Source organism: Furipterus horrens, unplaced genomic scaffold (assembly GCF_987537825.1).
Source record: "Furipterus horrens unplaced genomic scaffold, mFurHor1.1.pri manual_scaffold_5, whole genome shotgun sequence".
Classification (NCBI taxonomy): Eukaryota; Metazoa; Chordata; class Mammalia; order Chiroptera; family Furipteridae; genus Furipterus; species Furipterus horrens.
This window is the reverse complement of record NW_028327175.1, coordinates 119,450,190-119,462,093: the sequence shown is the minus strand read 5'-3', so window position 1 is coordinate 119,462,093 and position 11,904 is coordinate 119,450,190. Positions and strand designations below refer to the sequence as shown.

The window sequence follows — 11,904 nt, the reverse complement described above, 5'->3', positions numbered from 1 at the left end:
CTCCCAGATGTGGACATCCACAGACCAGTCAGATAGTCTCTGCTTGACCACGCTGACCCCCCCTTTCAAGGGCCTCTTCGATGAACAACCCTCTCTATCCTTCTGGCTGTTCTCATAATGGGGGTGCCCACCCAGTGTTTGAGGGCAGCAGACATGGTTGCCTGCCATGTGCAGAGCCTGAAGGCCATCAGGAAGGACAACCTGCTCTCAGTGGCTGCCCGGCTGCCCCAGCCCCCCTGTTTACCCCACTGGCCATCCCTGAGCACAGGGGCACAGGGCGAGTATTTCCATCCATATCCATGAGAGTGTCCATAACCATGTGTATCTCGGTTGTGTAGTGTGTGTGTATGTGCTGATCACTGCGTCTGCGTGCCTGCTCATACCCACCCTGTGCTGCGAGTGCCCTCATATGCAGTTACCATGTCTACTCTGAGTGTGGTGTGTGCCTCCTGTGTGCATGTGCCCCATGCATTTTGGTGGTCCGCTCTGTTCCCAGCCAACCCAGCTGTGCAGAGGTTTTCTCTCAAGGCACTCAGTGAGGGCTATGTAGCGCCTCACAGGCGTGTGTGTGCACACTCTCCTTGCGCCCCACACAGGCATCACCAGGGCAGTGGACAGCCCAGGTGGCGGCCCAGATGGAGTGCAGAGCAGCTTCTGAGTGAACATGCAGGGCATGGGGAGAGGAAGGTCTTGGCCGAGCTTGGCCACTGCGGGCTCGGCTGCTGACCTGCCCGAAGCCACCCAGATGGAGCCAGGCTGAGCAGGTGGCTGTGCTGTGGGGCCGTGCTGTGACGTCCACGCCCCCCAGCCTGGCCAAGCCCCACGTGAGGCTGACCCCCTCAGAGACCTCCAGTACCCAGCAGGAGTACACGCTGGTGTGCACACGGAGGCTCAGAGCCTTCTGCCAGTTTCTCATCTGAGCGACTTTTTATCTCAGCTTCCTGGCACAGAAAAGGGGTCTCTGGAAGGGAATAAGACAAGAAAGAGCTGATGTCCCCCAGAAATGTGCCTGGTCATATGTGGCTTCCTCCAGTCACTCACTAAATGCCTGCAGGATAGCCGGAAACAGGCCTGGAAGGAATCACCCCACTATTGGACCTGCTGGGGAGATGCCAGAGCTGGGGCAAAGATAAAATACAGGGTGCCTAGTTAAACTTAAATTTCAGGTAAACAAATACTTCTTAGTATATTCCAAATATTCGCTAGGTTACACTTATACTAAAAAAGTATTTGTGGTTTATCTGAGTCAGATGTAACTGGGCATCCTACATTTTTATCAGCTACACCTGGTGACCTTAGACGTGTGCTTGAAGAGGAACTAAAGGGTGAGGTGGGGAGGGCATTCCAGGTCAGGGGGCTGCAAGGGCAAAGTCCAGGGAGACCCAGGCTGCAGGGTGGAGGTGGTGCCATGCCAGGCTTCTACTCCTGGAGCTCTGGGAGCTGACTGAGGCACTGAACAAGGCTCCCTTGTCTGCAGGTGCCATGGTGCCATTGCCCATCTACTAGCAGGCTGCCATGTCCCGAGAGGTGGCAGGCTCATGCCGCCTGGGCTCCGGGGCCCGGGCGCGGGCCCGGAAGCCCAAGAAGCCACACTACATCCCTCGGCCCTGGGGCAAGCCCTACAATTACAAGTGCTTCCAGTGCCCGTTCACCTGCCTGGAGAAGTCACACTTGTACAACCACATGAAGTACAGCCTCTGCAAGGACTCCCTCTCGCTGCTGCTTGACTCTCCAGACTGGGCATGCCGCGGTGCCCCGACTGCACCCCAGCCCCCTGGGCCTACCACAGACTGCCCCTCTGACCCCACACACCCTGGCAGGCATCCTCGAGGAGCTCAGCTTCCAGACAGTCCCACCACACCCGACCTCATTGTCACTGACATTCTCTCCCAGCACCGCTGTGTTGGGGGCCCCAAACCAGAGGCTGAGGGGTCCCCAGGGAGCACAGCCCCTGTGGCCAAGGATGCCCAGAAGGGTGCAGGCCTTGGTGGGCTTCTGGCTGAATCATGGAAGCCGGGGCCAGGAAGGGGCCCCAGGAGCACAGTTATGGTAGACTCAGCTACAGTGGGCCCTGAGAGCAGTGTCCCCTGCTACCCTCCACCCACCTCCAGTGAATTTCCTGAGACTCAGAGCCTCCAGCTGTCCCTGCTGGGGGTCAACTACCCTCTTGGTCCCAGCCTCTTCTCCTACCTGGGGCCATCCCTGGCCGCTGCAGCCCATATGCCCTTCCTGGGTTCAGCCAGCCCCCTGCTTCCCCCAGCTTCTGCCTTCCCAGCCCTGCAACCCCCTGAGCGCCCCACTCCTATCCCCCACGTATATTACCCTCTGCTCCTGGAGCACAGCCTGGGGCTGCAGTCAGGCAAGGCTGCCCCTGCCAAGCCCCCTGCCCCTCCCAAGGGATCCCATGGGACTCCGGCCCCTGGGCTGCTGAAAGTGCCAGTACCTGGGCTGGCTGGGCCCTGGCTCTGTGCTGCCCCCAGAGACCCAGGGCAGGAGGGTGGGCTGGAACTTACTGCCCAGAGTGACCCCAAGAGGAAGCTGCCCCTGGGAAACAGGCTGGAGCCCCCGAAGGCCCCCTCCAGCATGGCCAACTTTGGTTCCCAGAGCAGGTAGGTATCAAGGTCCCCCAGTCACATGTGGGTGGGGAGAGGTGGCTGAGGTTGGGGGAGGAGGGCTGGGTCAGTGTCCTGAGCTCAGAGTCCAGAATTACAGGCTTCAGGCCACAGAGAGGTTACTGAGACCAGAAAGCCAGCCTTCTGGGGTTCCGGGTCTCTAGGCCAGGGAGACAGACGGCACAGGGGGGCACAAGGGGGAGTAGGGCAGAGGCTGGGGTGCAAGGGACACAGCACAGCCTTCTGACTGGCTCCTACTCCCTAGCCTGCAGACTGGTCCCTCTGTGATTCTCTGGCCTGAGGACAAGGAGCCAGGCGACCCTGAGACCCTGGGCCCCGTTCCCCTCCGGCCCCAGCAGCCATCGGGCCTGGTGCTGGGGGTCCCTGGGCATGTGTGCGAGGACCTGACACGGGCCCTCGGTGACTATGCTAGGGTGGAGCAGCACCTGGGCCTGTTGGCACCTGCCAGGGACCTGGCCCCACGGCCTCTGCGAGAACAGCTGGGCAAGATCCGCCAGGAGCTGCTCACCATCCACCAGGTGCTAGAGCAGGCTGTACGGCCCTCGGATGTGCCCCTTGACCTCTCTGTGAAACGGACACCCTCCAAGGTACCCGAGGTGACCTCGGGGACCTGGGGACAACCGGACCTGGGTTCCATACTGGCCCAGGGGACCCCTGAGCCACCCAGAATGCTGGGTTCCACAGCAGCTGAGCCTTTTTCTGGCCATACCACCAAGTGTGAGGCTGACTCCAGTGTCCCACCCCCGGGTCTCCCCCTCCAAGCCCCAGACGACCCTGTCATTCCTGGCAGTAGCTGGGGCCCCCGTGGCAGGGCTGGGGGCTCCTGGCCCTCAGAGGGTGTCTCCGGCCTACAGAGCTCCGCAGGTGCTGAGGTCTGACTACAGCTCCTGCTGCCACTGCTTCCTGTAACAGACAGGGGCCCTTTCCCAAACCCATGCCCACCACCTGGCCCTCTACCTGCCTCAGCCCCCTGGGGGTAAGGTCTGTCCAGCATGCCCATGGACAGACCTCACCGACCATGGCCGTGGCCTGCCTCTGGTGCCACACAGGACAGCAGAGAATCATGGCTTTTTATTGATCACAGTTATGGACATTAAAATAGAAACCATCTTCACATACTGTGCTTGAGCCTCCTCTCTCATTTGCTTTTCCACTGTCACTACCAGAACACCTCCCCCCTGCGGAAATGTACCCAGCCTGAGCATCTGGGGTAGGCAGTGTCCTGGGCCTCCCTGCCAGGTATCTACCTTCAGGTCCTGACTTTCCTCCTGTAGACTGGGCCCTCCCTGGGGGAGGGGGGCAGAATCTGGGGATAGAGTTGGGGAGCTTTCCATCAGAGGGGACAGAGCAAGGAGAGGCAGGTGCATGTGGCCTGGGGGCTGGTCAGACATGTTCCAGCACATGGGTGGTGGGCAGGGCCCTCCGGGCAAGCCTCCAGCCCCTGTGTCTGGCAGGATAGCCCTAATGTCAGATTCATGCTGGAGGCTGCTTCCACTGTGGTTAAAAGGAGCCCCCCACATTCTGTGGCCCAGGGCTGCTTGCCCAGCATGGCCACCACTGGGTCCCTGCCAGCCCCTGCAGCCATGATAGGCATCGGGTGGCCTTCACAGATCGCTGCCTCCCTCCTAGCAGAGCTGGGCCGGACTTGGCCTTTCCCACAGGCAGGGGTGGGGGGCAGGTAGAAGGGGTTCCCAGGGGACCCTTGGACCCAGCTAATCACTTCTCTCCCTGTGAGTTGGCCACACCTATGTGTCCACTCAGGAATGGCCCCAGGGAAGGCAGTTCCTGCCTGTGCCTGGCTCCCCGAGCTGGGCCAGCCGGGCTGGGGCCAGTCGGAGCAGGACCTGTAGCTGCCCCATTAACTGCAGCGGGCAGGCAGCAGATAGCATCGGCTGCCCTCCCCACCAAGGGGCGTTAAGAGCCAGTGTCCAGAGAGCAGGGTGCAGGCCAACCAGGCGGGGAGAGCTGCGAGTTGCAGACAGAGGCTGATCCTCCCCCTGCCAGGGGCTTCCTGGAAGAGCTGCAGGGGATGGTGGGTTGAGTCACAAGGTATCCAAAGAACCCCCAGGTCCTGAGCCCTTAGCTTCCCATCAGCACCTACAGGTGTGGTATCTGCTGCTCCTTGATTTCTCATCACCCATAGGGCGGATGGGAGCCTGGCCCTGGTGGGGGAGATCACCCCAACTTCGCAGGTACAGAAATGGGATCAGGAAGACAGTATCCAACCTGCCCAGTCTGGGGGTGGGGGGACAAGATGGACTCCTGGAGATCCTCCAATCTGGACTCTGGTCCTGCTGGGGGATGGTGGGTGGGGCTGCCCGTGACTTACATCGCAGAGGGGTGTGGGGTGTGGGGTGTGGGTGGCTGTGGGGGCCTCCCTGGAGAGGAGTTTGTTGGGCTGACCATGAGTGACATCCAACCAAGCAGGGGCAGCACAAAGGATGTCCCAGAGGCCAGTGCAAAGGCCCCAAGGCAGGAATGTAGCAGCACTGGGAAGGCCCTGGGGTTTAGCAGTTGAGTGTCAGCACTCCATAGGGCCCAGTGGCTCCTCCTTTGCCCATGTCAAGGTGGCCCCTCCCACTCCCTCAGGCTCTAGTGGCTGCTAGTGGAGCAGTGCCCAGGACCTGGCCCCAGGTAGGAGGAGACCTTTCCCGCTGGGTAAGGCAGGTGGAGAGGCCTAGGACAGGACTCCTACCTCATCTCTCAGGGCTTGGAAGTTTCCAGGGACTGTGTGAGGGCAGTCCCTGGGCAGATGAATTTGAGAAATATTGTTCATCTTTCACCCCAACCCCCACTTTGGGACATCTCAATGCCTTTGAGCTCATTCAGGCCTCAGAGCAAAACCCACAGGGCCTTCATGGGTCTATGTCTCCCAGAATTATATTCCAGGTATGACATTGGGGAAAACAGGACTCAGAGACACAGCTGGCAGGTGGGTTTGCAGGCTGAGTTGGACTCAGGACCTGGTGGAACTGAGTTTGAATCTAGCTCCTTCACTCCTCACCCTGTGCCTCAGTTGCCTCATCTTTAAAACAGGTGACACCAGCACTGCCTGGGAGGGCACAGGAGGACCAAGGCAGCTGCTGCTTGGCACACTTTGGAGCATTTTTTCTCTAGCAGCCCCAAACTTAACTCAATCATAGCAACTTACTTCAGAGAGGCTGTGCCAGCACATCCACCCTCCGGCTTCCTGCTCTGACCTCCTTGGCCTTCTCTGCCAGCTGGTCAGCTGCCCCCCAGGGTCTTCACCTCACTCTGGACCAATCTGGAGACTCCACTCACTCATGGCTGCTCAGGCAGGTGCTGGTGCCTTCAGGGGCTGGATGGGGGCCCTGGGGTCTGCACTACTCCCCAGATGGCCTGCTCTTCCTGACAGCTGGGTCTTCTCCCTGCATTTATGTGCTGGACCTCGAAAGACTCTCTGTCTGCCACTTGCCCTGTTAAGTGCCAGGGGTTGGGGACTTCCTGCCAGAGGATAAGGCTCTGATAGCTGCGGGGCTCATGGTGGTCAGTGGCCTTGTCCATGGGGCTGTCCATGCACTCCAGCACACTTCCCGAGCCCCCAAGTCCACTGGGTGACAGTGGACACCTTCCTGACCCCTCAGCGGCTGGCTGTGGCTGCTGTTGGCCACTTCCTGGTAACAGACTATATGCCTGGGGCTGTACACAGCTTCACATTGGGCCCCACCTTGAAGCTGCTGGCCCCAGCCTCCATGCTGGGTCTGGAGGGCCCCTGCTGGGTGGGCCTGGAGCCCGATGGGGGCTTTGCTGGGAGTGAGGAGTTTGGGGATGTTCAGCTGTTCAGCAGTGTCTGCCACCCCTGGGCTTCCTGGGGGGCCTGACAGGGCATTCCTTTGGCTGCTCGGCCTATGTGTGCACTGATTCAGAGGGTAATGTTATTGTGACAGACAAGCAGCAGTGCCAAGCTGGGGCACCCATCTGCTTGGTGTTTGAGGGGTTGGGGTGGCCCTTGGGCATGGCCTGTGTGCCCCAGGGCCAGCTCATGGTGGTAGACACAGGGAATAGCTACATCCAGATGTACCAGTGAGACAGGATAGTAAGAAGCTAGGAAAATTCCTTGGCAAGTAGAATAGGGAAACTGAGACAGATAGCTGAGCACAATGGGTGAGCAATTTACAGACAGGTCCAGATTGTCACCCTGGGGACCCAAGTGCCTGGCAGGGGGCAAAACTAGGAAAACAAGGACTTTTTCCCCAGGATAACCTCTTCTCTCCTGGCTTTTCCTCCCTGGAGATAACATCTAGACCTCAGTTGTGTTTCAGCTCCAGGCCCAGAAAAGCAGCAAAACCATGTGGGCGATGCCAGAACCAGCTGCAATGACTAAAGACCCCTGCCCTGTCACTGACCCATCAGTGGAGACCATGACCCTGAAAGGGCACACCTGGAGAATTGATGAATATTCTGTTGAAACCCTCCTCTGAAATCTCCCCTAAGATTACCCCCTACAGGAGAGAGAGAAAAAAGCCTCAAGACAAAGGACCCAGCTAGAGTGCTCTTTCCCCCTCTGGAAAACAGTCCACACTGTTCCCTTTCCCTTTTCCCCCCACTCCTTTCTTCACAGGCACGTGTCTTCTAAACTCTAAGGCAACAGGGAAGCTGGCAGCTTGTCCCAGGCTAATACCCTGAACCTGTCTCCAAAGTCCCCTTTTCTCTGATTTCCCAGTGAGCTAAAGTAACCCAGCTTAGGCTCTCCTGTTGCTTCATCTATGCCAAGCCCTTCCTTGTTTCATTGTCCCCAGCTTTAATAAATGTATCCTCATAGTCACCTGGACTCGTGTTGTAAAATCTTTCCTACACAAAGTCAAGAACCCACACATTACAACTAGCCCTAGGAAGACCCACTCAGAGTCAGGTCCCTACCCAGTAACACCAGTACCACTTGTATCTGCCTGAGTAGGTGGGCTCAGATGGTAGCAGCCTCCTCACTGTGTGTAGGTCCAGCCTCCAGGTTCCCAGACCACCATGAGAAAAACATTCAGGGTGGTGGAGTCCTCCAGGGCTGCCAGCCATGTCTTCCTGATCCTGCACGTTTGCTGAGCACCTAGTGGGCCAGACCCTGGGCTGGCCTCCTGTCTTCCTCTTGGAAAGAAGTCAGACTTTGTCAGAAATCACAAGTTAGCTGCCTCCCAGCCTCCAAAGTTGAGTCCTCTCCATGCTCCAGTTCACTGTGCCCCAGTGCTCACTGTCACCACGTCCACTCAGGCCCTGGTCCACTGGCTCAGGGCCCAAGAAGCCTGGGCTCTGGGGCCCACAGCTGAAGCCTAAAGATCTTTGGTGTGTTGGGCCAGCAGCCAGCATTTACCCAGGCAGTTTCTCCCACCAGGTGGCCAAGTCCCAGTCTCGTAATCAGTCACAGTCAGGCAGGGAGGGTGCGGCTGGGCTGGGTTAGGCTAGGCTGGGTGGCCTGGGCAGGGTGCAGCCCCTCACAGTCCCTCATCCTCACAGACACCTCAGGTTCCAAGCCTCCTGCAGCCTCTGGGCCCAGCTGAGGTAAGGGGGAGGCAGATGAGGGGTACCCTGCAGGCACCCTGGGGTGTCACATGGTTGGGTTGGGAACCTGCATGACCCTGGCCACTTCTTTCATCTGAGACTGTTTCACAGGCTGTCTAATCATTCGTTTTCTCTTCTGTAAACCAGGACCAAACAGCTCCAAGCTCATGGGTAGGGGTGCTGGGAGGGCTCCGGTCAGTGGTCCAGCCTAGGAGAGCCTTCCTACGCAGACAGACTTGTTGCTTAAAAACATCAGTGAGTCCTGGCTATTGTGGCTCAGCTGGTTGGAGTGTCCCATACATCAAAAAGTTGTGGATTCTATCCCAGGTCGGGGCACATATGGGAGGCAGCAAATAGATGTTTCTTTCTCACATTGATATTTTTCTCTCTCCCTTCCTCTCTAAAATCAATAAACATACATTTTTAACTTAAAAAAAAAAAAAAAGCCAGCAGGGAAATGAAGCCCCAAAATGGTGGGGAAGTGCAGGGTGACTGAGTCTGGTGCCTAGCCACACTCCTAGTCCCAGTGAAGGGTCTTCAGGGGGAAAAGACAGTGCCTGGTCCTGCCCCTGAGGGCTGATGAGGGGGTGCTCCTGTCTATCACCAGGACATTGGGGTCTGTGGTTTTTAGGCCATTCACCTCTTATAAGTTTCCCTGCATATGGTTCAGCCCTGTGGGTGGGGGATTAAATGGGTCAATGTAAAGTGTGTGCAGTAGGTGCTCAATTGTTGTTGCTGCTGGTGTTAGGGTGATTGTTCCCCAGAGCAGGAGAGGCCAGGACGCCTCCTAATGATCAGATGGCAGAAGCCTCTGGGCTGGTCCTCCAGGGCCCAACCACTTCCTAGCCCACCTGTTCCTGGGCAAGGTGGGGAGTTGGGTGGGACCCTGGGGCGACCCTCTACAGAGGCCAGTGTGCTAAGGAAAGGTGCCAGCCTGGGGCTGAGGAGCTCTTTCTGGGATCACACATAGGGCTTGGAGGTCCTTTCACTCTGGGAGAGTGGGGGACCCTCAAAAGCCTGGGTTCTTCAGGTGAGGAAACCCCGGGAAGGTTTGGCAACTGTGGGAAGGTGGAGGAACTGTAAGGCAGGGGTGCTGGGGATACTGGGGGTGGGGGGTGGGGGGCAAGGACGCTGAGAGATGCACAAGGACACTGGGGGAGCACAAAATGCTGCATGGAGGGGCGAGGGCGCTGTGGGGGTGGGGAACAAGAAGGCTGGAGGGGAAAGGACGCTGCGCGTGCCAGCAACGGGCTCCGGGGACGGGAGCGCTACCCTGCGCGGAACTGTCGGGCAAGGCCGGCGGGCAGTCCGAGCGCCTTTGGGAGCCGGACCGTCGCGCGGCAACGTTAGGAGCCGGCGGAAATGGGGTTCGTGTCCCGCGGAACGGCTGGGAACTGCGACCACTATCGTCTGCCCGAGCCAGCCCAACGCGGTCCCCAACCCCATCCCGAGCCCGCCGCCCGAGGGCGCGCTTCTCCCAGGAGCAGCCGGTGAGCGTTCACGGGGAGGGCCGGCGTCCGTGCGGTGCGACCTTGGGGCGCCGGGCTGTGGGTCCTGACTCCCCGGCGCCCGCGGGACTGGGCCTACGCGACGGAGAGCGAAAAGGTCTACCAGAGTCTTCACCGGGAGACGTCGCAGGCCTCTTGCCACTCGGAGTCTCTGCTTCATCATCTGTAAAATGGGGACGCCACTGGCCACGGCCCGGGGCCGGCCTGCGACTGAGGAGGGCAGTGAGCGGCCCCCGCAACCTACTCCCCCGCCTCCCGCCCCAGGAGTGCGTTTTCCCAGACCGGAAGAATTTGTGGCCGGGCCGCGTGGGTTGTTTTGGCGAGGAGCCTGGTCCCAAAACTCTGTAGAGGGAAGGGCGTCTGGTTGGTTCCCTTTGACCCACCCTACTTGGGCCCGGCTGTGGACTCTTTGGAAGGGCATTCAGGGTCAGAGGAACTTTATAGTTGTCCCTGACTACCGTAAAGGGCAAAAACCAGAATCCTAGATTCATGTCCCTTCTTCTGAAATGAGAGGGGGAAAAGAAAAGCACGGTTCACAGAACATGAGGAAAGAATGTCTTTTAAAACATAAACGACATGGGGTAAAAATAATTATTGTGAGCTGTAGAGGAGCAGTGACTGGGAGGCTTCACAGAGGAGGGTTTTAGCCAGTGAAATGTCCCTGGCCAGTCATATCTTGGCTTTTCCCTGGAATCAGTTCATGCAGAGGATGAGAGGGGCGTACACCTTGTCCTTCATAAGGTAGACTGTTGGCCTCTGGTTCTGTGGGAAGGGGCACCTCAGAGACCCTGACTGATCTGGGAATGTGCTGTTTCATAAGGGAACTTGGTGTCATTCTTAACAGAGGAGGCTTTTCCATGTGTATGTCCTTGTTTTATTTTTTTTCTTTTTCATTTTTATTTTTTTTAAATCACAGTCTTTAAAGATGTACACATTGCCCAAGTTGGTGCCCTGCTTTCTCCCATCTACACCTCTACTATCGATTGCCTGCTCTTTCATCTCTTTCTGGCTGTGTGATGTGAGCAGACTTCTTTGTGTTCATCACTCCCAGAGGCTGAGGTGGGAGCAGGAATTGGAATTTGCCCCATAATCTGTTATGAGTTCTTTCTTACTACCCCACGGATAAGAACATCAGCTTCTGCCTTCTGCTGTTCCTTAGACATGAGGAGTTGCTTCTTTTTTCTTTTGTTTCAGTAAACTTTGTAGATGAAGCATAATGCATACAAAGAAAGTGTGCAACGCGACTAAGTTTTCCAAAGCGAGCACACCGTGTCACCATCTCCCCCAGAGCATCTGCTCGTCATTAGGCCACTTGTGCTGCTTTTCCAACAGTAACCATGAACAGTTTTCCTTAGCTCCTGTGAAAGGTGTCCCCAAGCAGGGTGTGATGCTGTCATTTGGCTGAACTGATATGTCCTGACGGGCTGGCATTCAGAGGCTTGGACTGTGCTGGCTGGTCCCAATGGTAGGCGCCAAGCCAGACACACCAGGTTCCTCACAGGCAAAATTGCTCTGTTCCTCTCACGATGCCATCAGGAGGACAGTCCCTGCAAAAGGATCAGGAAGATAAGTTGGCTCTGGATGCCCTTATTGATGGCCACAGGAATTTGGCCCCAGGCTGCTATCAGGCTCTAGGCTTTCCCTTGCCAGCTCCCACTGTTGCCTGCTCTCCCTGGTCACTGGAGGAGGGGCACTCGGGAGTCCTGCTGCTGCTGGACTCAGAGGGACCCTGTTCAGCTGGAACCCACAGCTGTGAAAGGCCCCTTTTCCAAGCTGCTGGGAGAAGCCTTCACTCTCCAGCCCAGGCTGGGCTGCCTGCAGGGAGGAAAGCAGCTGCATCAGTGGCCTCTAAGCCCTAGGCATTTCTGTGTGAGGCCTCCCAGTGCCTCCTGATCCTCAGGAAAAGGCTCCCTGCACCTTCCACAATGTAACACTGCCCCAGCATGCATGTCTCTGTTCCCTTATCCCCAAGGGGCTGGTGAGCACTGAGGCCTGGAGATCCAGGCTCTGTCCGAGGCCTGTGTTTCTCCCTCTGGTGTGGGCTCCAACTTGGGGATCTTAGCTCAAGGTGGCTGCTCTGCCCTTTATGCTGATGATGGGGGCAGTCAGTGTCTTGAGAATGGGCATGCCTCAAGATGAATACCCTCAGTCCATGCTGGGTGAGGTCCTGCTGCTTGTCTGGCCCCCCTGGGAGAGGCTCAGGTGAAAGAATAAGGTGCTTGCTGAGAAACCCTCATCCCCAGTGAGCTTAC

The 11,904-nt window shown here is 57.7% G+C and overlaps 2 protein-coding genes across 2 annotated transcripts; both read left to right on the top strand.

Annotated features, from left to right (window-relative positions):
• Positions 1-1,483: 1,483 nt before the first annotated feature.
• On the top strand, positions 1,484-3,749 carry PRR35 (proline rich 35). Its single transcript, XM_090279188.1, has 2 exons — positions 1,484-2,609; positions 2,878-3,749. The coding sequence occupies exons 1-2, from the start codon at positions 1,516-1,518 to the stop codon at positions 3,509-3,511; spliced, it is 1,728 nt and encodes a 575-aa protein (XP_090135314.1). The 5' UTR covers positions 1,484-1,515; the 3' UTR covers positions 3,512-3,749.
• A 2,567-nt stretch (positions 3,750-6,316) lies between these two features.
• Positions 6,317-6,681, top strand: NHLRC4 (NHL repeat containing 4). Its single transcript, XM_090279378.1, is given in 2 exon segments — positions 6,317-6,443; positions 6,446-6,681. Coding segments are annotated over 2 exon segments (333 nt in total). The 5' UTR covers positions 6,317-6,346.
• The last annotated feature ends 5,223 nt before the right edge of the window (positions 6,682-11,904 follow it).